The sequence below is a fragment of the Callithrix jacchus genome, chromosome 22, assembly GCF_049354715.1.
Source record: "Callithrix jacchus isolate 240 chromosome 22, calJac240_pri, whole genome shotgun sequence".
In the NCBI taxonomy this organism is placed as follows: Eukaryota; Metazoa; Chordata; class Mammalia; order Primates; family Cebidae; genus Callithrix; species Callithrix jacchus.
Window position 1 is genome coordinate 50,385,451 of NC_133523.1, and position 26,972 is coordinate 50,412,422.

The 26,972-nt window shown below is 44.5% G+C and overlaps 2 protein-coding genes across 6 annotated transcripts; both read left to right on the forward strand.

Moving 5' to 3' along the window:
- On the forward strand, window positions 1–9,965 carry LOC103790123 (uncharacterized). Of its 3 annotated transcripts, none has more exons than XM_008988779.6 (3): window positions 1–267; window positions 1,835–1,961; window positions 7,896–9,965. In XM_008988779.6, exons 1-3 carry the CDS (start codon window positions 133–135, stop codon window positions 9,392–9,394), a joined length of 1,761 nt encoding a protein of 586 aa, XP_008987027.1. In that variant the 5' UTR covers window positions 1–132; the 3' UTR covers window positions 9,395–9,965. The 3 variants fall into 3 exon arrangements, with proteins under 3 accessions (XP_008987027.1, XP_078217109.1, XP_078217110.1); XM_078360983.1 differs by lacking the exon at window positions 1–267 and adding an exon at window positions 6,801–6,956 and having other exon boundaries at window positions 1,879–1,961; XM_078360984.1 differs by lacking the exons at window positions 1–267; window positions 1,835–1,961 and adding exons at window positions 2,043–2,122; window positions 6,871–6,956.
- ZSCAN4 (zinc finger and SCAN domain containing 4) lies at window positions 1,879–26,299 on the forward strand. Of its 3 annotated transcripts, XM_078361007.1 has the most exons (6): window positions 9,383–9,532; window positions 16,744–16,858; window positions 17,844–18,068; window positions 22,557–23,049; window positions 25,071–25,236; window positions 25,323–26,299. In XM_078361007.1, exons 4-6 carry the CDS (start codon window positions 22,648–22,650, stop codon window positions 26,060–26,062), a joined length of 1,308 nt encoding a protein of 435 aa, XP_078217133.1. In that variant the 5' UTR covers window positions 9,383–9,532; window positions 16,744–16,858; window positions 17,844–18,068; window positions 22,557–22,647; the 3' UTR covers window positions 26,063–26,299. The 3 variants fall into 3 exon arrangements, with proteins under 3 accessions (XP_035142712.3, XP_035142714.3, XP_078217133.1); XM_035286821.3 differs by lacking the exons at window positions 9,383–9,532; window positions 16,744–16,858; window positions 17,844–18,068 and adding an exon at window positions 1,879–1,961; XM_035286823.3 differs by lacking the exons at window positions 16,744–16,858; window positions 17,844–18,068 and having other exon boundaries at window positions 8,824–9,532.
- Window positions 26,300–26,972: the final 673 nt, after the last annotated feature.

A 26,972-nucleotide genomic window follows, 5' to 3' on the forward strand; every position in this document is an offset into this window, starting at 1 on the left:
GACATTTCCGGGTGGGCGTACCCCTCGCAGCAGGACTGCTGGCGTCTTCGCAGCGGTCATTTTGGCTGCCCTCCGTTCCGTTCTATCCGTCAACCGCTCTGGTGCGCCGCTTCAGGACCGAAGTGACGGACAATGAAGGCGCGAGAGTCAGGTCTGAGACTCGGGGGCAGAGCCGCCCGCGAGGCCGGCCTCGGGTTAGCGGTGCTCGGGTTCCCGCCCGGTCGCCCGCCGACCCGGATGGCGACCGCACTGACGGACCCAGCTCCGGTGAGCTCAGCGACCTCCGGGCCTCCCCCGACCGATACGCTTAAGTCCCAAGTGAGGGGCACCTGTTCACGTCTGTGTAGCTCAGGGTCGGGGACACTGAGGCTCGCGGGTGGGGCCCCTGTTTCTGACACCCGATGTGGTGGGCAGGGGGACAAGGGATAGGACCGGCGCGTCCAGATCTTAGACGGGCGACCGAGAAGGGGCCATTCAGGAACCTGGACTCCACGTCGTTACTGCAGGGAACAGCGTTTCAGAGAGATCTACCTTTATTCTTTTTTTTTTTTTTTTTTCTATTTAATGAAAGATTTTTTTGAATATGTTTTTTTTTTTTAATTGCATTTTAGGTTTTGGGGGTACATGTGAAGACCATGCAAGATAGTTGCCTAGGTACACACGTGGCTGTGTGATTTGCTGCCTTCCTCCCCTTCACCTCTATCTGGCATTTCTCCCCCTGCTATCTCTCCCCACCCCCGCGCTGTCCCTCCCCTATTCCCCACAACAGACCCCAGTGTGTAGTACTCCCCTCCCTGTGTCCATGTGTTCTCATTGTTCAACACCCACCTATGAGTGAGAACAGAAATTCCATTTGACCCAGCAATCCCATTACTGGGTATATATCCAAAGGACTATAAATCGTTCTACCTTTATTCTTAAGGCCGCGGGAGCAATAGAGAGGTTGGGCAAACGGGCGATACCATCTGAGTTAGGATTTGAAAAATCCTCTGCAGGCTGTTCAGTGGAAGAAAAGACTGTAGAGATGGATGAGAACGCTGAGGCAGAGGGTGGTTGAGTATCTTTCTAACGCCACAAAAACTGGTAAGAGGCAGCACTAAGGACTGAGGCACACAGGTTAGACAGTCAACCCAAAGTTAACTGACATGGCTCTGGGCATGCGACAAGGGTACAGGGAAGGCCTGTGTCCATGGAGCACTGCCATGATCACATTCCTCTGAAGCTTGCGTCTTTCCACATGTTCCCATAGCTACAGAGGTGCTTTCGGAACCTACATAGGTAAGTGGAGGTAGCTCACCCCCTCACTGGTCTGGAATGTCCCTCCCTCCCCAAACACAGGTATTTTCTTTAGATTTGTGTTGTCATGGGACTCGCCTACCATTCTCTCAGCCGTTCATTTGGGAACCCTGGAGAATTCTGAGCTCAGGGTCCTGAGTCCAGGCCAGTGTTTCCATCTGGGGCAGCCAATGGAAAGAGGTGTGAAAGCTTATGATAGGAACAGGTAGGAACCAGCTTTTGGAACTCCTTGGAGATGAGGCTGAGCTGGTTCAGGGAACTGCAGGTTTCCTTTATTTCTGTGAAGTTTGGCATCTGTTGTGAGGAAGTTGGAGTTTGTGATCAGAGGAGGGAGGTTTATCTAATGCAAGTGTTGATAGGACGCAGAGTGGAAAACACAGTGACCAATGGGAATGTGAAGAGATAGCAGGGATCAATGACACCAAGATCTGATGTCTCTTCTGACTTGGGGAGCTTGGGAGGAGAAGGTGTGGGGACATGGATTTTGAGTCTTCCAAAGTGAGACTGTTCATGGTTTCATCAATCCCTATTATGCCAGGGAAGTGTGACCTTTGAAGATGTGGCTGTGTACTTCTCCTGGGAGGAATGGGATCTCCTTGATGAGACTCAGAAACACCTGTACTTCGATGTGATGCTGGAGAACTTTGTACTTACGTCCTCCCTGGGTAAGGCCCTCATACTCAACCCTTGTGCCCTGGACTAGGATCTGTGTTTCTTTCCTCAGGAGCAGCTCTGTCCTCTGCTTCCTTCCCCAGTTCCCCGGGTGGATGTTATGGACTGAGCGCAAGCCTACTTCCCTTATCGTCCCAGCCCAAAAGTGTCTTGGGTAAGGATTTGGAATTAGTAGTCTTAAAGTAAACCTAATAGATCCCCCCTGACTTGCCTTCTCCCTGTCTGGTGACTTTCTAGTTCTGTGGCACCCAGGTTTCCCACGCTTTGCGTACCTGACATTTGTGCTTGACTGTGACATGAAATGTAGTTACTGTCATTGTCACTATTTACACAGACTGTTCTTATAGAAACCTCCTCCAAGGTGTATTTGTTTGTTTTTAATTGTAAATATATATATATTTTTTTGATTATATATAATATATATATATATTTTTGAGACGGAGTTTTCGCTTTTGTTACCCAGGCTGGAGTGCAATGGCGCAATCTTGGCTCACCACAGCCTCCGCCTTCTGGGTTCAGGCAATTCTCCTGCCTCAGCCTCCTGAGTAGCTGGGATTACAGGCACGAGCCACCATGCCCAGCTAATTTTTTGTATTTTTAGTAGAGACGGGGTTTCACCATGTTGACCAGGATGGTCTCGATCTCTTGACGTCGTGATCCACCCTCCTCGGCCTCCCAAAGTGCTGGGATTACAGGCGTGAGCCACCGCACCCAGCTGTAAAATACATATAATAAAATTTACCGTTTTAATCATTTTTAAGTACGCAGTTCACTTGGGTTTAGTGCATTCACATTGTTGTGCAGTCATCACCATCCTTCTGTAGGAGAAGTTTTTCATCTTATAAAACTGAAACTTTGTACCCATGAAACAATACTCCTCCCATCCCCTGGCAGCCACCATTTTACTTTTGGTCGGTATGAATTTGTCTATTTTAAGTACGTCATATGAGTGGGATCACACAGTATTTGTTCTTTTCTTCCTGGCTTACTTCACTTAGCATAATATCTTGAGGGTTCATCCATGTTGTAACATGTATCAGAATTGCTTCTTTTCAAGGCTGAATAATATTCTTTTATATGTATTACAGCTTGTTTATCCATTTCTTCATCAGTACACACAGGTGGTTTTCACCTTCTGGCCGCTGTGTATCATGTTACTGTGAACATGGGTGTACAGATAGGTCATCCAAATTGCTGTGAAGTGGTACCTCATTGTGGTGATTTGCAGGTTACTGATACTGAGCATCTGTTCATATGCTGATTGGCTGTTTGTATATCTTTGAATGATACTGTTTATTCAAGTCCTTTGCCTGTTTTTAAATTGGGTTTTATTAATTATCAATATAAGTATAACTTTTTATTGAGCTGTAAGAGTGATCTGTGTGTTCCGCATATTCCCTTATCAGATGTGTGATTTGTAAATGTTTTCTCTTATTCTGTGGGTTGCCTTTTTAGTGTGTTGATAGGATCCTTTGATGCACACGTTTCTCATTTTGATGAATTCAGTTTTACTGCTTTACTTTTACTTGTATATGATATTAAAAGTCTGTGCTTTTTATATCATATCCAAGGAATCATTGACAGGTCCAATGTCATGAAGCTTTTACCTTGTGTTCTTCTAAGAGTTTTATGGTTTTAGTGCTTACATTCAGATCTTTGATTCATTCTGAATTAACTTTCATATGTGATGTCAGCTAGGGGTCCAACTTCATTCTTTCACATGTAGATACCCAGTTTTCCTAGCATATGTTGAAAAATCTGTCTTCGCCGGGTGCGGTGGCTCACGCCTGTAAACCCAGCTCTTTGGTAGGCTGAGGCAGGCGGATCATGAGGTCAAGAGATCGAGACCATCCTGGCCAACATGGTGAAACCCCGTCTCTACTAAAAATTCAAAAATTAGCTGGGCATGGTGGCGTGCGCCTGTAAACCCAGCTACTCTGAAGGTTGAGGCAGGAGAATTGCTTGAACCCAAGAGGCAGAGGTTGCAGTGAGCCAAGATCACACCACTGCATTCCAACCTGGTGACAGAGCAAGACTCCATCTCAAAAAAATAAAAGAAAAATCTGTCTTCTTTCCCCATTGAGTGGTCTTGACGTTCTGTTAAAAAATCATTTGGCCAGATATTTGAGGGTTTATTACTGGGGTTTCTTCTAGTCCATTGGTCTATATGTATATCTTTATGGGACTAACACACTGTTTTAATTTCCATAGCTTTGCAATAAGTTTTGAAATTACAAAGTATGAGTCTTCCAACTTCCATCTTTTTCAAGATTGTTTTAGCTATTCTGTGTCTCTTGATATTTCACATAAATTTTAGGATGGATTTTTCTATTTCTGCAAAATTATGTCATTTGGATTTTGATAGGTATCATCTTTTCTATAGATTACTTTGACTAGTATAGACATTGCAACAATATTGAGCCCTCTAGTCCATGAACATGCACGTAATGTATTTTCATTTATTAATGTTTTCTTTAATTAATTTTAGCAATCTTATTTTATTTTATTTTTGAGATGGAGTCTCACTCTGTTACCCAGTCTGGAATGCAGTGGCACAATCTCTGTTCACTGCAACCTCCACCTCCCGGGTTCAAGCAATTCTCCTGCCTCAGCCTCCTGAGTAGCTGGGATTACAGGCATGTGCCACCATGCCCAGCTGATTTTTGTATTTTTTGTAGGGACAGGGTTTCACCATGTTGGTCAGGCTGGTCTTGAACTCCTGACCTCATGATTTGCCCGCTTTGACCTCCAAAAGTGCTGAGATCACAGGTGTGAGCCACCACACTCAGCCCTCATTTTAGCAATATTTTGTAGTTTCCAGTGCACAAGGCTTTAACTTGTTTGGGTAAGTTAATCTTTAATGTTTTATTCTTTTTGATGTAATTGTAAGTGGAACTGTATACTTTCCAAATTGTTCATCATTAATGTATAGAAATGTCACTGATTTTTGCATGTTGTATTTGTATTCTTCTATTTGCTGAGTTTGTTTATTGTAACAGTTTTTTGGTGGAATCTTTATGGTATTTCATGTTTATCATCTGTGAACAGGGATAATTTCATTCCTCTTTCCCATTTTGGTCCCTTTTCTTTCTTTTTCTTGCCTAATCGCTGCATTGAACAGAAGTGCTAAAAGTGGGCATCCTTATGTTGTTCCTTCTCTTAGAGGAAAACCTTTCAGTCTTTCATTGTTGAGTATAATTTTAGCTGTGGGTTTTGTTTTGTTTTTGCATATGACTTTTATTATGTTTAGGTAAATTCACCCTATTCCTGTTTTCATGAGTGTTTTCCTCACAAAAAAAAGTGTCGCATATTGTCTAATGCTTTTAGTGTATCAGCTGAGGTGACTGTTTTAATGTTTTTAAAGATGGGGTCTTACTGTGTTACACAGGTTGGTCTTAAGCTCCTGGCCTCGAGCGATCCTCCTGCCTCAGAATCCCAAGTAGCTGGGATGACAGGTGCAAGCCACCACTTCGATCAGTATCTGTTTGTTGAACTATCCTTGCATTCCAGAAATAAATTCTAGTTGTTCTTAGTACAAAATCCTTTCAATATGCTCTTGAATTCAATTTACTAGTATTTGATTGATGGCTTTGCGTTAATAATCATCAAGGATATTGGTCTGTAGCTTTCTATGTTTTCTTTTTTTCTTTTTTTTTTGATATGGAGTTTTGCTCTTGTTACCCAGGCTGGAGTGCAATAGCGCGATCTCGGCTCACCGCAACCTCCGCCTCCTGGGTTCAGGCAATTCTCCTGCCTCAGCCTCCTGAGTAGCTGGGATTACAGGCACACACCACCATGCCCAGCTAATTTTTTGTATTTTTAATAGAGACGGGGTTTGACCACGTTGACCAGGATGGTCTCGATCTCTTGACCTCGTGATCCACCCGCCTCGGCCTCCCAAAGCGCTGGGATTACAGGCATGAGCCACCACACCTGGCCTTTCTTTATTTTTTTTTTGAGACAATCTCTCTCAGTCACCCAGGCTGGATTGCAGTGGTACGATCTTGGCTCATTGCAACCTCAGCTTCCAAGGTTCAAGTGATTTTCCTGCCTTAGCCTCCAGAGTAGCTGGGATTACAGGTGTGCACCATCATGCCCAGCTAATTTTTTTTGTATTTTTAGTACAGATGGGGTTTCATCATGTTGGTCAGACTGCTCTCGAACGCCTAAGCTCGTTATCTGCCCTCCTCAGCCTCCCAAAGTACTAGAATTACAGGCATGAGCCACCGCACCTGGCCCTGTAGCTTTCTTTTCTTATACTATCTTCGTGCCATTTGGAATCAGGGTAATGCTGGCCATATAGAATGAGTTAGAAGTGTGTGCGCTACAGTTTTTGAGAGATTTTGAAAAGGTTATGTGTTAGTTAAGATTGGTAGAATTCATCTGTGAAGCCATCAGGTCCAGGACTTTTCATTAAGGTCTGTAAATGTTTTTTGTTTGTTCGTTTGTTTGTTTGTTTTGAGATGGAGTCTTGCTCTGTCTCCTAGGCTGGAGTGCAGTGGTGTGGTCTTGGCTCACTGAAACCTCGCTTTGTGAGTTCAAGCAATTCTCCTGCCTTGGCCTCCCAAGTAGCTGGGGTTATGGGCACACACCACCACACCTGGCTAGTTTTTGTATTTTTAATAGAGGTGATTTCATTATGTTGACCAGGCTGTCCTTGAACTCCTGACCTCAGGTGATCCACCCACCTCGGTCTCCCAAAGTGCTGGGTACAGGTGTGAGCCACTGCGCCTGGCCGCAAACTTAACTAATTTAACTTTACTGTGTTCTTTTTTTGTGCTGAGTTGTTCTGGGCCGGTGTTACTTGCTTACGTGTCCTGTCTTTCCCTTAGGACTTACATCATCCTAGTCTCATGTAGTTGCTCAACTAGGGCTAGGGGAAGTGTCCTCTGTTCTTCACAGGATGTTCGTGACTCCAGACTCAGCAAGACGGGATTAGAGAGGGCCTGACCCAGATGAATGGCACTTGGGAAAAGGCATGTTATCAGGTCTGTGTTTGAATTGCACCAGGAACCTGTCCTGTTTGACTTGTTTTGATGCCATTGCCGGAAACACCTCGATTCGACCTTGTCGTCTTCATTCTTTTTTTTTTTGAGACAGAGTTTCGCTCTTGTTACCCAGGCTGGAGTGCAATGGCGCGATCTCCTACCGCAACCTCCGCCTCTTGGGTTCAGGCAGTTCTCCTGCCTCAGCCTCCCAAGTAGCTGGGACGACAGGCGCGGGCCACCGTGCTCAGCTAATTTTTGTATTTTTAGTGGAGACGGGGTTTCACCTTGTTGACCAGGATGGTCTCGATCTCTTGACCTCGTGATCCACCTGCCTCGGCCTCCCAAAGTGCTGGGATTACAGGCGTGAGCCACCACGCCCAGCTAGTCTTCATTCTTAACAGTTTACAAACTTGTTATTTCTACCACATGTCATTTTTATTTTGTCTTGTAGCTAGGGCTAATCCTCACTTCTCTGGACTCTATCCCGCCTGTTCTTCACAGTGTTCCTTCTGTAGCATTCTCTAATATTATTGGGTCCTGACGGGTGCATATCTCCCTTAATAGTCCCTGAACACCAGTTACTGTCCCAGTGAGATTTTCCTGGGTCTGGACATACACTTCACAGCATCACTTGTCACCAGCAGATATGATCTCACTAAAAGCTGTTATCAGAGGAATTCATTGTACAACACGCCTCTTAATTCTGGGCTATACCTTATCCTTGTGCACTGTACCTGGTAGGGCCTACCCTACCCTATTCAGTGAACTTAGGGACCAGTCATGCACAACAGCTGCTTCCTCAACCTGACCCCCAACTCACTTTTCCTGAGAATAGCCCCATGTTACTGGTTCTTTGCTATCGTTGATATGGATTTGAGGTTTCATTTCCTCCTCCTAATAAAGATAACATGTACTTCACCATGACCTCTTTACTTTTAGGTTATTGGTGTGGATTGGAGCATGAGGAAGCACCTTCCTCATCAGTGGGTACAGACGTTCTACAGAGAATTTCTTTAAAAGGAGCGCCACAGTTCAGAACTTCCAAAGAAGGTTCATCTTCTCAGAATGCCTACTCCTGTGAGATATGTGGCTTGGTCTTGAGAGATATTTTGCACTTGGCCGAACACCAAGGAACAAACTGTGGGCAGAAACGCCACACCTGTGGAGAACAATTGTACATCAGTGCAGATCTTCAGCAGCACCAGAGGCAGCACATTAAAGAAGCACCTTTCAGAAGTTATGTGGACACAGCCTCATTTACACAGAGCTGCACACTCCATGTGTCAGAGAAGCCCTTCCCCTGCAGGGAGTTTGAGAAAGGCTTCCTGGCCAACGTGAGGTTTCTCCATCTAGAGGCCGCTCAAACAGCGGAGAAGCCAAATAACAGTAACAAGTGTGGGGTGGCCTTTGACAGTGGAAAAAATCATCACAACTGGGGAAAATGCAATAAAGCCTTTAGCCACACAGACACCCTTGTTCAGGACCAGAGAATCCTCACCAGAGAAGGGCTTTTTGAGTGCAACAAATGTGGGAAAGCATGTACACGAAGATGTAACCTTATTCAGCACCAGAAAGTCCACAGTGAAGAAAGGCCTTATGAATGCAATGAATGTGGAAAATTCTTTACCTACTACTCCAGTTTCATTATACATCAGAGAGTTCACACTGGAGAAAGGCCTTTTGAGTGCCCTGAATGTGGGAAATCCTTCAGTCAGATCTATAGCCTCAATAGCCATAGGAAAGTCCACACTGGAGAAAGGCCTTATGAATGTGGGGAATGTGGGAAATCTTTTAGCCAACGGTCTAACCTCATGCAGCATCACAGAGTTCACACTGGCGAAAGGCCTTATGAATGCAGCGAATGTGGGAAATCTTTTAGCCAAAACTTCAGCCTCATTTACCACCAGAGAGTTCACACTGGAGAAAGGCCTCACGAGTGCAATGAATGTGGAAAATCCTTTAGCCGAAGCTCCAGCCTCATTCACCACCGGAGACTTCACACTGGAGAAAGACCCTATGAATGCAGTAAATGTGGGAAATCATTTAAGCAGAGCTCCAGCTTCAGTTCACATCGGAAGGTCCACACAGGGGAAAGGCCCTATGTGTGTGGGGAATGTGGGAAATCCTTTAGCCATAGTTCCAACCTTAAGAACCACCAGAGAGTTCACACTGGAGAAAGGCCTGTTGAGTGCAGTGAATGTAGCAAATCCTTTAGCTGTAAATCTAACCTCATTAAACACCTGAGAGTTCACACTGGAGAAAGGCCTTATGAGTGCAGTGAATGTGGGAAATCCTTTAGCCAGAGCTCTAGCCTCATTCAACACCGGAGAGTACACACTGGAAAAAGGCCTTATCAGTGCAGTGAATGTGGGAAATCCTTTGGTTGCAAATCTGTTCTCATTCAACACCAGAGAGTTCACACTGGGGAAACGCCGTAGCTGAACCGAGAATATGCAGTTTTCTTTTAGTGTAATTTTACTGGAAGAGTACATCTGTTTTTTGAGAGAAACGTGTACCTGAATTGGAAGCCTCAACATCTGAATATACACAGTGGGCAGATTCCCCTTAAGTTCCAGGTACGTGTTATACTTTCTGATCTACCATTTAGAAGGTGTTACACTTTCTCACCTGCCATTTATGTCACTGACAGTTTCTGAGACAGAAGCCATATCACGTCTACCACCTATGAGGTCCACACAGTGTGCATGATTTATCACCTTAACCTCCTCAAAAAAGCAGACTTGTATTTCTCCCCATTTGCTAGCAGAAATCATGAATAGTCTGAGTCTTCCTGTCTGAGAAGTTAGATACTTTGACTCAGCTTTGTGCCAGAAAACCCAGTATGAGTGTTGTTGGCAGCTTGCCAAGAAGGACGATCTTTTTCAGGACAATGTTGGTTTCGTGTGACACATCCATGGATTTTTTTTTCCAGCCTCTAAGTCACCAGCTTGGGAACTGCTTACGTCACCGTGCTTTGTTTTTTACAATAATAAAGGCATTATTAAGTAAGCTACCTTTACGTTGGTGTGTTATTCACTGTTGAGGTAGTTCCAAAACAGAACTAGGCCCTGCCAGCTTTAGAGGAAACACCTTTGGAGGGGGAGTTGTCACATTATTTGTATGCCTCGGAGGCAACAGCATAATAGAAAAATACAGCTGTCTTTCCAGCTTTTGCCTAATTTGAATCTGAATTATTACCCAAGGCTCCCTAGGAAATACTGCAGGGTTTTACGTCTTAATTTGTGGACTGGATGCCAGGATTTTATTGTGGGCTCAAAGGACACCCTGAGGAAGTGGGAAATTGTTGTGACAAACGCCAGTGCTTCTGGGAACAAGATAACTTTGGTTCTTGTCCACAGGGGTCATTATAATGACCAGCACTGTTGAGGCAGTCTACCCCAGGTCCTTCCAAGGAGCCAAGTGCCCCAGTACAGTTTAGTCGGCGACTGTCTCTGTAAAATGGGGGAACCATAATCAGTACGGAAACCAATGATGTGGATTAGTAGGGACTGATGGAGACAGCAGCGAACTAGGTGGAATGTTCCCCTTGTAATATGTTCTAGTAATTTTGCAGGGTCAGTGAGTACAGACATTCTCAGAATTCCCAGGCTTGTGTCCTTTTTGTAGCTGAGGTGACTGTCAAAAATGACAATCTAAAGGTTTTGTGTATTCCAATAGCCCTTCTGGGATGCCCACCTCAAGGCCATTGCTGCACAGGTCCGGAAAACAAGCATAGAAAAAAGGGGTGGGAGGTGTCCTTCCAGGAATGTGGCTTTGTAACCTACCATCATCCTGTGAATAAATTCAAGTCAGTTTCATTGATTACCAATGTTTGCTGCCCACTGAGGCAAGGTGTCCCTCCAAGGTCATCAGGAAAGAGAGTTAACGTAAGGTTACCAGACCTAGTCAAAAACACATTATGTCGTCATTATTACAATAAACATATCGGTCACCTCTGGTATACCTCAGGCCTTCTAATCTCTCCCTCCCCTCTCTGGCTCTCAAGGCAACCACTGATTTATACCTTCATTTATAATAGGTTTGCTTGTATTTTCCATGATTTTCTATGATTTGATTTCTAAAATGTCTTTTCTTCTCCAGTTTCATTCATGATGCATAATTATTTTGAGATTCTTCAATGAAGCTTATATGAGTTGATCACTGTTGCTGAATGGTACATTTTTTATGGATATACTATTTGTTATCCATTTCTTTATGAGCATTTAGGTTATATCTAGTTTTGGCTATTGCAAATAAAGCTGCTATAAACGTACAATTCTTCATATATATAGTTTTTCACTTCTCTTGTGCAGTGCCTGAGACAGGATAAGTGAATGTTTGACTTATTAAGAAATGGCCAAATTGGGCCGCGTGCAGTGGCTCATGCCTGTAATCCCAGCACTTTGGGAGGCCGAGGCGGGTGGATCACGAGCAAGAGATCGAGACCACCCTGGTTAACATGGTGAAACCCCGTCTCTACGAAAAATACAAAAAGTTAGCTGGGCATGGTGGCGCATGCCTGTAATCCCAGCTACTCAGGAGGCTGAGGCAGGAGAATTGCTTGAACCCAGGAGGCGGAGGTTGTGCTGAGCCGAGATCACGTCATTGCACTCCAGCCTGGGTAACAAAAGAGCCTGTAGTCCCAGCCTTCCCTGTAAGCATCTCTGATTCTGAACTCTTTTACTCCTGCTCGGACCTTTTAGATTCCCTTTCCTCCCCTTTCCGACACATATCAGAGACCTTACAGAGGATACCCACGTGGTTCATTGATGGGAGCTTTTTATTTTATTTATTTTTTACTCTTTTTCTTTTTTTGTTTGAGACGGAGTTTCACTCTTGTTACCCAGGCTGGAGTGCAATGGCGTGATCTCGGCTCACTGCAACCTCCGCCTCCTGGGTTCAGGCAATTCTCCTGCCTCAGCCTCCTGAGTAGCTGGGATTACAGGCTTGAGCCACCGTGCCCAGCCTTTTTAAATTATTTTTTCAACCTCCAGGAGATGGAAGCTCTTTTAAAGAGCCATGTCCTGCAGCAGACTACACCATCATTGCCAAAAACAAGCTTCTCTCCCATCCCTTAGCACCCACCAACAGGCAGAATTAATTGACCTAAACAGGGCCCTCACCCTAGCGAAAGGAAAAAGGGTGAATATTTACACTGACTCTAAGTATGCATACCACACTCTACACTTCCAAGCCTTAATCTCACAGGAAAGAGGTTTTCTTACCACCAAAGGGACCCCCATGGTAAATGGCAAACTGCTACAGGTTGCTGGAGGCAGCTAAACTACCATTAGAGGCCACCATTATCCATTGCAAGGAGCACTAGAAAGCTACAGATGCCGTCACCAAAGGAAACTTTTTTTTTTTTTTTTTAAAGACAGGGTTTCGGCCGGGCACGGTGGCTCACGCCTGTAATCCCAGCACTTTGGGAGGCCGAGGCGGGTGGATCACGAGGTCAAGAGATCGAGACCATCGTGGTCAACATGGTGAAACCCCGTCTCTACTAAAAATACAAAAAATTAGCTGGGCACGGTGGCGCGTGCCTGTAATCCCAGCTACTCAGGAGGCTGAGGCAGGAGAATTGCCTGAACCCAGGAGGCGGAGGTTGTGGTGAGCCGAGATCGTGCCATTGCACTCCAGCCTGGGTAACAGAGCGAAACTCTGTCTCAAAAAATAAATAAAATAAAGACAGGGTTTCACCATGTTGGCCAGGCTGGTCTTGAACTCCTGACCTCAGGTGATCCACCTACCTTGGCCTCCCAAAGTGCTGAGGTTACAGGCGTGAGCCACCACGCTCAGCGCCAAGGGAAACTTTTTGGCAGACTCAGCAGCCTGGCAGGTGGCCCAAAGTACCCCATCACTGCTGCCCATTTTCCCAGCACACATTTCTCATACACCCAGGAGGAACAAGCCACACTAACACTGGGGCTACCCAGAGGGAAGGCTGATGTTATCTTGACAACAAACTCATGTTGCCCAAATCTCAAGAACTCTGTTCCCTCCCACATCCACAACCACTTCCATGCGGGTTATTGCCACATACTTCAGTTTTTAAAAACTTACACTCGCCCACCATGACAACCAACCCTGAAGGTTTAACAAAAGTCTGCCCGATTTGTAGTCAGACTTCCCATGAAGGGGCTCTTAAACCACCTCCATTCCCCACACATCAGGCATGAGGCCATTTGCCAGGACAGGACTATTAACAATATCGAGGTGATTGATAACTTTATCTTTTACATTCTATGTATTTAAATATCTCATTTAGATGATTTCAATTTGCAATTATTTTTCATTAATATTTCATTTTTATTAAAAATTGCCTTTTTTTGGCCAGGCGCCGTGGCTCATGCCTGTAATCCTAGCACTTTGGGAGGCTGAAGTGGGTGGATCACCTGAGGTCAGGAGTTCAAGACCAGCCTGGCCATCATGGTGAAATCCCATCTTTAAAAAAAAAAAAATGCTTTTTTTCACTGTTATACGTATTAACAACTTACCTTATTCAAGATTGTAAAAATATACAAATATTTTTACCTCTGAGAGATTTGTTTGTTTTTGTTTTTTGAGAGGGAGTCTCACTCCGTTGCCCAGGACAGAGTGCAGTGGCACGATCTCGGCTCACTGCAACCTCCACTTGCTGGGTTCAAGTGATTCTCCTGCCTTAGCCTCCCATGTAACTGGGACTACAGGCTCGAGCCACCACGCCCAGCTAATTTTTGTATTTTTAGTAGAGATGGGTTTCACTATGTTGGCCAGGCTGGTCTTGAACTACTGCCCTCAAGTGATTCACCTGCCTTGGCCTCCCAAAATGTTGACATTACAGACATGAGCCACTATGCCCAACCTAAGATTATTCTTTACTTTGCCTTTTTTTTTTTTTTTTTTTTTTTAACAGAGTCTCATGGCCGGGCGCGGTGGCTCAAGCCTGTAATCCCAGCACTTTGGGAGGCCAAGGCGGGTGGATGACGAGGTCAAGAGATCGAGACTATCCTGGTCAACATGGTGAAACCCCGTCTCTACTAAAAATACAAAAAATTAGCTGGGCATGGTGGCGCGTGCCTGTAATCCCAGCTACTCGGGAGGCTGAGGCAGGAGAATTGCCTGAACCCAGGAGGCGGAGGTTGTGGTGAGCCGAGATCGCGCCATTGCACTCCAGCCTGGGTAACAAGAGCGAAACTCCGTCTCAACAAAAAAAAAAAAAAAAAAAAGAAAGAAACAGTTTTGTTTATTTTCCTACCAGTTTTTTCTTTTTGTATTCTAATTGAAATCATTATTTTCTACGTACTGAGGCAAACTGGCTTCGTATTCTTGGAAACGGGTTATTTTCCTCACTCACGCTGGAGCAGGTATACTCACCAGACACAAGCTGAGCTGATGCTGGATGTAAGCATGTCATCTGTTTTCACCAAAGACAGCACTACTCACCTTCCCAATTGGTCAGAAAAGCATTTGATAAAATTGCACACAGTTTTGACAAGTCTCTATATTATGTATCATCTTTGTGATATCCTCATTTTATCAAATTATTGTGTGGCTTTCACATTTATTTTTATTATGTTCGTGCCTGTTTATTCTATGCCTAAGTTTGGGTGCCACCAAGTCATTTCCTCTAACATCTGGGTTCCCCAAGGGTAAATCCACCTGCTCCTGCCCTTCCTCATCCATTAGCCCATTCCCTAGAAGGCTGCTGGCTTTACACAGTGGCCAGGGTCTTTGCTTCCTTAATGTAGCATTTGGAGTCCCACTCGAGCCGGGTATCAAATCCTACTCCTGCAACTTACAGGCTGTGTAACACTGGCCCCGGTACTGAACTTCTCTGTGCCTCTGTTACTTTGATGTGAAAATGCAGTTGTTTAGGATCTCCTTTACAGCTGTTGTAGTCGAAATGGGCTAATGTACAGAAAACATTGAGAACAGAGTCAAATGTGCCCTCGCTGCTTAAAGGGTAGTTATTATGATCCCTGATGCTGTTACTCCTCTTACCGATATCATCACATCCCAGGTCTAACTGCTCCCAGTTACACACCAGCATGTCCCACAGCTGGCTCTATACCTCCACTCAAAAATTAATAACCTCCTCCAAACAAAAATTGCCAGCTTGCCTCCAAAGCTTTTCCTTACAGCTCCTTACAGAGCTGAAGGAACCCCTCGAGACTGTAGACGCAGACAGGAAATTCTTTCATCCCACCACAAATTGATAACTGACCTCCAGTGGTACTCAAAATCTTTACATTCCTTTTCTTTTTTTTTTTTTTTTAGAGACAGGGACTCGCTATGTTGCCCAGGCTGGAGTGCAGTGGCTATTCATAGTGGGCACGATCCCACTACTGATCAGCATGAGTTTTGACCTGCTCCGTTTCCGACCTGGGCCGGTTCACCCCTCTTTAGGCAACCTAACCCCCGCTCCCGTTAGGTCACCGTATTGATGTCGAATTTAGTGCAGACACCTGATTGGCATAGCGCACTACAGCCCAGAACTCCTGGGCTCAAGCGATCCTCCCACCTCAGCCTCCCAAGTAGCTGGGACTACAGGCACGTGCCACCACACCCGGCTATATTTTTCATTGTTGTAGCAGAGAATTATCCCTGCTCCCATCAAGAGCCAATTTTCCATTGGTGCTTTAGGTACTGTCACAGTTGGTATAATGACACAGTTGGTGACAGGACCTAAAGCACCAGTGGAAAATTAGCTCCTCCTCCTCCTCCTCTTCTTCTTCTTCTCCTTCTCTTTTCTTCTTCTTCCTCCTTCTTCTTCTTCCTCCTCCTCCTTCTTCTTCTTCTTCTTCTTCTTCTTCTTCTTCTTCTTCTTCTTCTTCTTCTTCTTCTTCTTTCTTCTTCTTCTTTTTCTTTCTTCTTCTTTCCTTTTTCTTCTTCTTTTTTTAAATAAAGATGGGGTTTCACCATGTTGGTCAGGCTCATCTTGAACTCCTGACCTCAGGTGATCTGCCCGCCTTGGCCTCCAAAGTGCTTGGATTACAGGCGTGAGCCACCACGGCCGGCTGAAAAATTAGCTCTTGATGGGAGCAGGGATACGTTTCTATATGGAGTACACATAGATGAAACTCCTTGGAGAAATGGACCAATACATAGTCCTACAATATGGGGATTCAGAACGTAATTCCCATTGTGGGGAAGTCAAGCAGACATTTCATCAACGAAGGACCAGGAAATGTAAACTCTGTACCCAACAGTGATAGGGGGAAAATTTAAACCCCAAGAGGCCACATGCCTGATGAAGCAGATGAAACACATGATGGCTGTAATTGGCTCTCACCTTTTTGATACATTCTCAACTCCACCAAAGTCTCAGCCTATTTAAGGATGGAAAGTGGGGAGGGAGAGTGCAGGGAAGACAGCACAGCTTCCACCACACTAGGTGACCAGGAGCTTCTTGCCATTTTAACTCCTCCCTCTCCCTCAAGCCTCACATTAAGTCTATCAAACATCATACGCTTTCTCAATATAAAACATGCACCAATTTCTCCCTTTCCACGGATATAACCTAGTCTCAGCCCCTGTCACCTCTTTGATGGGTTAGGAACTCCTTCTCTGGGGTCCTGGAGCCCCCTCTGTTTCATCAGCCTGGAATTGGCACAGAAAGAGACAGAGCATTAGCCTTGCCCTCTGCCACCCTGGTAATTCATAAATTTCTGAAAACTTAAAAGTGTGAGCAAAAGTTTGTCCTGTTTGTATGAGTAATTTATAGTGAAACTTGACCAGAATTTGTGAGACTAACATTTGTCTTTATATTTTCATTTCATGTGGATGTTGTTACATTTTTCCGCAGATATTTTTGTGCGTGCTTCTTAGAGACTGGGTGTCCTTCTGTGTCCCAGACTGGAGTTAATTGGGGCAGTCATAACCCACGGAAGCCATGAACTCCTTGGCTCAAACAAGCTAAGGTACATGCTTGTTTGTAGCATCAAGCTAAGGTACATGCTTGCCTTTAATTGAATTACTGATGGACTCCTCATCCAGCCACAGCTACAGGCTGTATACCATCACTGGTCCTGGATCAATAGATCATAAACAAACACATTAATATCTCTGCAGGCTAGGCGAGGCGGCTCACGCCTGTAATCCCAGCACTGTGGGAGGCCGAGGTAGGCAGATCACTTTAGGTCATGAGTTCCAGACCAGCCTGGCTAACGTTTTCTTAGGTTATTTTTATAAGATTTTTTTATGTTATTTTTCGTAGAGACAGAGTCTTGCTTTGTTGCTCAGGCTAGGACTGCAGGGGTTTTTTGTTTTGTTTTGTTTTTGAGACAGATTCTCACTCTGTCGCCAGTTGCCAGGCTGGAGTGCAATGGTGCGATCTCAGCTCACTGCAACCTCCACCTCCCGGGTTCAAGCAATTCTCCTGCCTCAGCCTCCCGAGTAGCTGGGACTACAGGCACGTGCCATCATGCTCAGCTAATTTTTGTATTTTTTAGTAGAGACGGGGTTTCACCATGTTGGCCAGGATGGTCTCCATTTCTTGACCTCATGATCCACCCCGCTCAGCCTCCCAAAGTGCTAGGATTACAGGTGTGAGCGACCTCGCCCGGCCAATTTTTTGTTTGTTAAACAAAGTCTTGCTCTTTCTCCCAGTCTGGAGTGCAGTGGTGGTATCTCAGCTCACTGCAGCCTCCACCTACTGGGTGCAACGGATTCTTCTGCCTCAGCCTTTCAAGTATCTGGGATTACAGGCACCCACCACCACACCCAGCTAATTTTTGTACTTTTAGTAGAGACAGGGTTTCACCACATTAGCCAGGCTGGTCTGGAACTCGTGACCTAAAGTGATGTGCCTCCCTCGGCCTCCCACAGTGCTGGGATTACAGGCGTGAGCCGCCTCGCCTAGCCTGCAGAGATATTAATGTGTTTGTTTATAATCTGTTGATCCAGGACCAGTGACGGTATATAGCCTGCAGCTGTGGCTGGATGAGGATTCCATCAGTAATTCAATCAAAGGCAAGTCTTATCCAATCACATATTTAAGTCAATCACTGATCCCAGGCTCTATAAAAGGGAGCAGCCTTAGGAAGCTACATCAGATAAACCCAGTGTGGAAAGCCAGTCACCCATGAGCTCAGTGTTCAGCCTCGGCTTATCCGGTCAATGAAGGAGGAGGTAAGTTTCCATAACGGAAGGAAAATTCCCAGTTTTGTTTCTTTGAGTGTGTCTGTGTAGGCATAGCTATTTCAGGAAAAGTCCTAAGTATAGAGATACGGGGGTCTCCTAGGAGCATAGGGAATGGTCTTTTGTTACAACAGCTCTGACCCCGAAGGGCTTCATGTTGTGAAATGTGTATGACCGAAGATTTCTCTTTGGAAAGTCTGTTGTATGGCTTTATGTTCTAGTGATTCTTTCTTTTTTTTTTTTTTTTTTTTTTGAGACAAGGTCTCTGTTACCCAGGCTAAAGTTTAGTAGCCCAGATCACAGCTCACTGCAGCCTCAGCCTCCCCAGGCTCAAGTGATCCCCCTTCCACCTTAGCTTCCTGAGTAGCTGGGACCACAGGCACGCACCACCACACCAGGCTAATTTTTCTATTTTTTGTGTAGAGACAGGGTTTTGCCATGTTAACCGGTGTGGTCTCAAACTCCTGGCCTTCAGTGATCCGTCCACTTTTGGCCTCCAAAAGTGCTTGGATTACAGATGTGAGCCACTGTGCCCAGTTTAATAATTCCTTTTTGTTGCATTGTATGAAGTATGTAACTGGGTGTCATTAGAGATCATAAACCCCAGGACACAGACGCAGACCTGATGGGTAGCATGCCTGGGTCACACACTTTGTAAATGCCAAACTCCAGACTAGAAGTTCGGTAGGCTTGTTTTGTACTCCCAGGTTCTGGGAAATAAGCCATAGTACTTCGCAGCCTTGTCTGTGTGGGACGGAGTGCATGTCTCCAAGTGAGAAAGGATGGGTAATCCAAAAAAACAGAACCTGGAGGGAGGTGAAATGAAGGGGAAGTCATGGGTTTCACAGGAAAACAACAACAGAAAGAGACCAGTGTCTCTGGATATAGAGAACGAGCCACAACACCTAAGATGGGCCTTGAGAACTGTGGAGCTAGCCCAGGAAAGCCTATGGTACAAGGAAGGACTCCGCGCTTTTCCCTGACGGCAAAGGGGAGCCATCCAGAGTGTAAAATCCAGCGTGACATGAGCAGATTAGCATTTTATAAACGTTGACTGGAAGCATTATGATAAGTGGATTAGGGAAACGCAAAAATGTATTCTCTTTTCTCCTAGGAGGTTTTAAAACCAAGATCACCTCTGCCTCGTTAACTGATGCGATCAGGGTGGCAGATCTGGTCTAATCAGACCAGATTAGAGGAACAAAGCAGGAAATAACATTAATATAAATAGAAATCAATTAGGTTTTTGCGTGCCCATGTATTACTCCTACCAAGCAGTCACATTTTCTGATTTTATGGCATGAAATTTGGTTTTTTCGAAATTGCACAAATCTTTGAAATGTTAACCATATATAAAATTGAAGAAAAAAAAACACAAAAATGGCAATAATATATGAACAGAAAAGGGATTAAATTCTTGATCCGTTCAGCATTCCAAATGGTGTGTCTGTAGTTGCCCAGGTAATGTGATTTGGGATTAGAAATCAATTTCAGCCGGGCGTGGTGGCTCACGCCTGTAATCCCAGCACTTTGGGAGGCCGAGGCGGGTGGATCACAAGGTCAAGAGATCGGGACCATCCTGGTCAACATGGTGAAACCCCGTCTCTACTAAAAATACAAAAAATTAGCTGGGCATGGTGGCGCGTGCCTGTAATCCCAGCTACTCAGGAGGCTGAGGCAGGAGAATTGCCTGAACCCAGGAGGCGGAGGTTGCGGTGAGCCGAGATCGCACCATTGCACTCCAGCCTGGGCAACAAGAGCGAAACTCCGTCTCAAAAAAAAAAAAAAAAGAAAAGAAATCAATTTCAAGCAATGCAAACTCAATTTACTTCTGAATTCTAAACATCAGTGGGAAAGAACAGGTAGTAAAAATAAACATAAAATTGTAGCTTTGGTTAAAGCAGGGAAGTGCTAAGGAATGGTAACTGTTCAAAAGTAATGGTGCCAAGAATGTTTCCTGAGGAGTGGACCCTTTCACAGCGCAGCAGGTGTAGCTGCTAGTGGCCTTGTAGAGGTCTGTGGCTAATAAGTTTTCAGCCAGAGAAAGATGTCGTTTGTATGGATTCCGGCTTGTCTTTTCCATTTCATTCCCTTCTTTCTCTTTTTCTTGTTTTCCCTAGCTTTACTGAGGTATAATTGACAAAGATTGTATATGTTTAAGGTGTACAACGTGATTTTTCTCTCTATATATGTATACATTGGAAAATGATCGAGCTAGTTAACATATTCATCAACTCACACAATTATCTTTTTTTTAATTAATTTATGTTTTTTAAAGATGGGGTTTCACCATGTTGGTGAGGCTGGTCTTGAACTCCCAACCTCAGGTGATCCGCCTGCCTTGGCCTCCAAAGTGCTTGGATTACAGGCGTGAGCCACCACGCCCGGCCCATAAGTATTTTTTTTTTTTTGGAGGAAGAGTCTTGTTATGTCACCTAAGCTGGAGTACAGTGGCATGATCTCGGCTCACCACAACCTCCACCTCCCAGGTTCAAGCGATTCTCATGTCTCAGCCTCCTGAATAGCTGGGATTACAAGTGCAAGCCACCACACCTGGCTAATTTTTGAATTTTTAGTAGAGGTGGGGTTTCACCATGTTGGCCAGGCTGGTCTTGAATTCCTGGTCTCAAGTGATACGCTAACCTCAGCCTCCCAAAGCACTGGGATTACAGGCGAAAGCCACTTAGGTTTTTTTTTTGAGACGGAGTTTCACTCTTGTTACCCAGGCTGGAGTGCAATGGCGTGATCTCGGCTCACCGCAACCTCTGCCTCCTGGGTTCAGGCAATTCTCCTGCCTCAGCCTCCCGAGTAGCTGGGATTACAGGCACCCGCCACCGTGCCCAGATACTTTTTTTGTATTTTTAGTAGAGACGGGGTTTCACCATGTTGACCAGGATGGTCCCGATCTCTTGACCTCCCAGAGTGTTGGGATTACAGGCATGAGCCACAGTGAGAAGAGTTTTATTATTAATTATTATAACCGCTTGTGATAACAAAATATTTAAAAATTGAGTTCATTTTGGCATAATGGCATTGTAATAGGCACCTCACTAAATTCACCTAGGCTAATATTTGTTGAATATTTTATTTTATTTAGATTCAGGGAGTACATGGGCATGTTTGTTATAAAAGTATTTTTAATATTAGTGGAAATTGGGCTTCCAGTGTACCCATTACTGAAATAGTGAACATTGTACCCATTGGATAATTTTTCAATACCTATTTCCCTCCCATCCCCCCCCCATTAGAGTCCCCAGTGTCTGTTATTTCCATCCCATGTTGATGTGTAACTACTGTTTAGCTTCCACTTATAAGCGAGAACATGAGTTAGTTTACTTAGGATAATTGCCCCCAGCTCCATCTATGGTTGCTGCAAAGGACTGATTTCATTCTTTTACGGCTGCGTAGTATTCCATAGTATGTATTTCACATTTTCTTGATCCAGTCAACCACTGGGACACTCTTAGGCTGCTCCTATGACTCTGCTCTTGTGAGCAGCACTGCAGTCAAAATACGAGTGCCAGTGTCTTTTTTATATGATGACTTCTTCTCTTGAGTAGATACCCAGTGGTCCGTTTGCAGTATCAAATGATAGTTCTGTTTTCTGTTCTCTGGGAAATCTCCATACTGTTTTCCAGAGAGGTTGACTGATTTACATTCCCATCAAATTTGTTGAATACTTTTTGTAAACAAAAATCAAGACTCTATAAATACGTTTAAAATAGTTTATTTCCTTATTTCACTTATTAGGGAGTAATCCAATGTTTCACACAGATAGCAGTTCAAGCAGAAAACTTTTTTTTTTTTTTTTTTTTTTTTTGAGACGGAGTTTCGCTCTTGTTACCCAGGCTGGAGGAGTGCAATGGCGTGATCTCGGCTCACCGCAACCTCCGCCTCCTGGGTTCAGGCAATTCTCCTGCCTCAGCCTCCCGAGTAGCTGGGATTACAGGCACGCGCCACCATGCCCAGCTAATTTTTTGTATCTTTAGTAGAGACGGGGTTTCACCATGTTGAACCAGGATGGTCTCGATCCCTTGACCTCGTGATCCACCCGCCTCGGCCTCCCAAAGTGCTGGGATTACAGGCTTGAGCCACTGCGCCCGGCCTAGAAAACTTTTAATAATAATTTTTGTTGTAATTACTTTGTAAAATATTTATCACATTAAGGATTTTTTCTTTTTTCTTTTTTTTTTTTTTTTTTGAGACGGAGTTTCGCTCTTGTTACCCAGGCTGGAGTGCAATGGCGCGATCTTGGCTCACCGCAACCTCCGCCTCCTGGGTTCAGGCAATTCTCCCGCCTCAGCCTCCTGAGTAGCTGGGACTACAGGCATGTGCTGTGGCGCCGGGCCAATTATATTTCTTTTTAATGTCTGGTAGAATTCATCTGTAAAATCATCTAGGCTTAATGTTTTGGTTGATTTGTTTGTCTTTAATTACGCCAGTGGTGCAATTGATTACTTATCTCTTTTCTATTTCTAGCTTGCCATTTTAAAGAATCCACCAATTGTTGAAACCAGTTCCCAGAGAGACAAGAGACTGAATCATCAAAATTAAGTCTCTCTGAGAATTGATGAAAATGGCTTTAGATCAAAGAATCTTATTTCAATGTGAACCATCTGAGAATGATCTTAGATCAGGAAATTCAGAGTTTCCACAAAGCCAAAGACCTACTGCTCAGACAGAAGAAGGGATTTCTGAGTTCTCAAGAACTGTGCTCCATTCATTGCAAGACAGCAATAATTCACACGCAAGGCAGGAATTGCAAAGACTTCATAGGATCTTTCATTCATGGCTGCAACCAGAAAAGCACAGTAAGGATGAAATTATTTCTCTATTAGTCCTGGAGCAGTTTATGCTTGGTGGCTACTGCAACGACAAGGCCAGTGTGAAAGAGAAGTGGAAATCAAGTGGCAAAAACTTGGAGAGATTCATGGAAAACCTGACTGATGACAGCATTAATCCACCTGCCTTAGTGAGTACAGGGTTCTGATTGTTGGGATAAGGGACAAAGGAAAGTAGGGAATAAATCATAGTCACATGGAGTTGTCTGGAAGTCAGAGAAGCTATTGCATGTCCAGTTATTAGTTAGCCCACATGCTCCCACCATTTACACAAAGAATCTTCAATGTCCTAAGTTCTCAAGAAAAAAAAGCGGCTGGGCGTGGTGGCTCAAGCCTGTAATCCCAGCACTTTGGGAGGCCGAAGTGGGTGGATCACGAGGTCAACAGATCGAGACCATCTTGGTCAACATGGTGAAACCCCGTCTGTACTAAAATTACAAAAAATTAGCTGGGCACGGTGGCGCGTGCCTGTAATCCCAGCTGCTCGGGAGGCTGAGGCAGGAGAATTGCCTGAACCCAGGAGGAGGAGGTTGTGGTGAGCCGAGATCGCACCATTGCACTCCAGCCTGGGTAACAAGAGTGAAACTCCGTCTCAAAAAAAAAAAAAAAAAAAAGAAAAAAGAAAAGGTATATATCTGTTTATTCTATAGGACATATAGAAGCCAAACATATTGATGTTTGATTAATTTTAGTCTGTATAATGCCAGACTGCGAGAAATTGAAATTCTTTTTCTTTTTTCTTTTTTTTTTTTTTTCTTGAGACAGAGTCTCACTCTGGAGTGCAGTGGTGCAATCTTGACTTACTACAACCTCTGGCTTCCGGGTTCAAGCGATTCTCCTGCCTCCGCCTCCTGAGTAGCTGGGATTACAGGGGTGCGCCACCACATCCAGCTAATTTTTGTATTTTTACTAGAGACACTATCTTGGCCGGGCTGGTCTTGAACTCCTGACCTCATGATCCACCCGCGTTGGCCTCCCAAAGTGCTGGAATCACAGTCGAGAGCCACTGGGCCTGGCTTTTTTTTTTTTTCTTGAGACGGAGTTACTATGTAGGACAGGCTGGAGTGCAGGGGAATGTATCAGCTCACTGCAACCTCTGCCTCCTGGGTTCAAACCATTCTCGTGCCTCCGCCTCCAGAGTAGCTGGGATCCCAGGCATGCTCCAACAAGCCCAGCTAATTTTGTGTTTTTAGTAGAGACAGGGTTTCAACGTGTTGGCTAGGCCAGTGTTGAACTCTTGGCTTAAGCGATCCACCTCCCTTGGCTTCAAGTGAGATGGGCATGAAAGTGACATTTAAATGAAGACCTCAAGGATGAGGAAGAAATGTCTTGACAAGAGCTGGTTCTTCTGTCAGGTAGCCCTAATCAAGAAAGACATTCTAAAGAAGCAATTACAGTAGATCCTTATTCTCAGAGCCCGTATTTCTAAAATTGCTAAAATTTATTTGTAAAATAAATAGTTGAGGCATCTTCTCAGTCATTTTCAGATATGCATGTTTCCAGTTGGGGTTGAACAAGGCCACAACCTCACTTCCTATTTTGGTTCTTACAGTGTAAATAAGTATCCTTTTCACAGCCTATTTAGTGGCACATTTTCACACTTGTGCTTTTTATTGATAACTTTGTTGTTTAAAGTGACACTGAAGTAAAATGCTGAAATACTGTCTAGTGTTCCTAAGAGCAAGAAAGTTGATATTATGGTGATAATACATGTGTTGGATCCTCTGAGTTCAGAATTTACTAATCAAGAATATGTATTTTTTTGTGTTTTTTTCTTTATTGGTTTTTTTATTTGTCTGAGCTCTCCTTTATGAAAGAATATGTATTAAATGAGGTATCTTTGAACATGCACACACATACAACAAACTCATGTATTGATCCATTGACAAAAATAATGCTAGAATCTCACAAGAAACTAACCCTGAATTTTTCCTAGGGGAAATGATTCAGGATTGGCGAATTCAACATCCATGTGACTTTATTCAATATCCATATGACTTGTGGATAACACCATCAGAGATAAGGATGGGACAAAAGTATGTGGTAGCCGATACTTGAGGGAGCTTGTGAGAGCCTGTTAGGGCCAGTTTTCCAAAAAATCTTCTGTTACACAACAGATTCAGATACAACAGTGATCTGGTTTTTATTACAGGTCCATGTCCACATGCAGGGACAGGAAGCTCTGTTTTCTGAGAATATGCCCTTAAAAGATGTCATTGTTCACCTCACAAAACAAATGTCTGCCAAAACGCCAAGAGAAGCAAACATGGGGACACCCTTCCAGACTTCCCAAGATACTTCCTTGGAAACAGGACAAGGTGAGTCAGGTGAATCTGCACAACTGAGGGATGTTCTATGCAGATTCCTTCTTGAGTACAACTTCAATGAGTGTCTATTTTCACAGGATATGAAGATGAACAAGATGGCAGCAACAGTTCTTTGAAAACTACTCAAATAAACAAAAATATTACTAATCAAGGCAATCAAATAGCTTCCCTAATCATTATCCAGGAAGAGAATGGTCCTAGGCCTGAAGAGGGAGGTGTTTCTTGTGAGAATCCAGGGAACTCAAGAGGAGGAGAGCTAGGCACTGCTAGATCCCAGGAAGGGTCCATAAACGGAATCTCTTTTCAAGGTGTCCCTATGGAGATGGGACCAGGGTTTATCCCAAAGCCAGAGCAGTCCTCCCCTGAGTATGCCCCCACCCACCAAAGCAATGAGGGAAACTACACTCGTGGGGTACATCAGGAAGGAGCCCATGGAGTTCGAAAATCATACAGATGTGAGGAATGCCCCAAGGTCTTTAGGTATCTCTCTCACTTATTAGCTCACCAGAGAAGACACAGGAATGAGAGGCCGTTTGTTTGTCCTAAGTGTCAAAAAGGCTTCTTCCAGACATCAGACCTACGCGTGCATCAGATGATTCACACGGGAAAGAAGCCTTTCACATGCCGCATGTGTGAAAAGTCCTTCAGCCACAAAACCAACTTGCAGTCTCATGAGAGAATCCACACAGGAGAAAAGCCCTATACGTGTCCCTTTTGTAAGAGGAGCTACCGCCAGTCATCCACGTACCACCGCCATATGAGGACTCATGAGAAAATTAGCCTGCCAAGTGTTCCCTCCACACCAAAAGCTTCCTAAGCTGCTGGTCGGATGTAATGTGTATAAATACATATGCAAGGATGTATATTTCCATAGAATAGAAGATATGATTTCCTGATTAGGCTTTCAATTTATTGTCCTGCTTCATTAAAATGTAAGGCTAAGCAGAGCATGGAATTTATCAGTTTTGTTCACTAAAGTATTCTAGGTGGTTGGGAAAGTGGAACACTTGCAATAACCAATAAATTTCTGTTGAATAAATTAATGAATCCATAATGTTGATATCCTTTATTTTTTATTTATTTTTTTTTTTGAGACCGAGTTTCGCTCTTGTTACCCAGGCTGGAGTGCAATGGCGCAATCTCGGCTCACCGCAACCTCCGCCTCCTGGGTTCAGGCAATTCTGCCTAAGCCTCCTGAGTAGCTGGGATTACAGGAGCGCGCCACCATGCCCAGCTAATTTTTTGCATTTTAGTAGAGACGGGGTTTCACCATGTTGACCAGGATGGTCTCGATCTCTTGACCTCGTGATCCACCCTCCTCGGCCTCCCAAAGTGCTGGGATTACAGGCTTGAGCCACCGCGCCCGGCAATATCCTTTCCTTAAAAAAGAAATGGGGCCAGCCGAGGTGGCTCACACCTGTAATCCCAGCACTTTGGGAAGTCGAGGTGGGCAGACCACGAGGTCAAGAAATCCAGACCATCCTGGCCAAGATGGTGAAACCCCGCCTCTACTAAAAAATACAAACAAAATTAGCTGAGCAGGTGGCGCGCGCCTGTAGTCCCAGCTACTCGGGAGGCTGAGGCAGGAGAATTGCTTGAACCCAGGAGGCGGACGTTGCAGAGAGCCGAGATTGTACCTCTGCACTCCAGCCTGGCGCCTGGTGACAGAGCAAGACTGTCTCAAAAAAAAAAAAAAAGAAGTTACAATAAACTTCAGATGTAGTTAA

Bases quoted from the DNA above. Each gene is read 5' to 3' on its own strand.
- ZSCAN4 (XM_035286821.3), top strand. From the start codon at position 22,648: ATGAAAATGGCTTTAGATCAAAGAATCTTATTTCAATGTGAACCATCT. The intron at 23,050-25,070 runs GTGAGTACAGGG...TTTTTATTACAG, and splicing joins GCATTAATCCACCTGCCTTA to GTCCATGTCCACATGCAGGG. The intron at 25,237-25,322 runs GTGAGTCAGGTG...CTATTTTCACAG, and splicing joins TTCCTTGGAAACAGGACAAG to GATATGAAGATGAACAAGAT.
- LOC103790123 (XM_008988779.6), top strand. From the start codon at position 133: ATGAAGGCGCGAGAGTCAGGTCTGAGACTCGGGGGCAGAGCCGCCCGC. The intron at 268-1,834 runs GTGAGCTCAGCG...CTATTATGCCAG, and splicing joins CACTGACGGACCCAGCTCCG to GGAAGTGTGACCTTTGAAGA. The intron at 1,962-7,895 runs GTAAGGCCCTCA...CTTTACTTTTAG, and splicing joins TGTACTTACGTCCTCCCTGG to GTTATTGGTGTGGATTGGAG.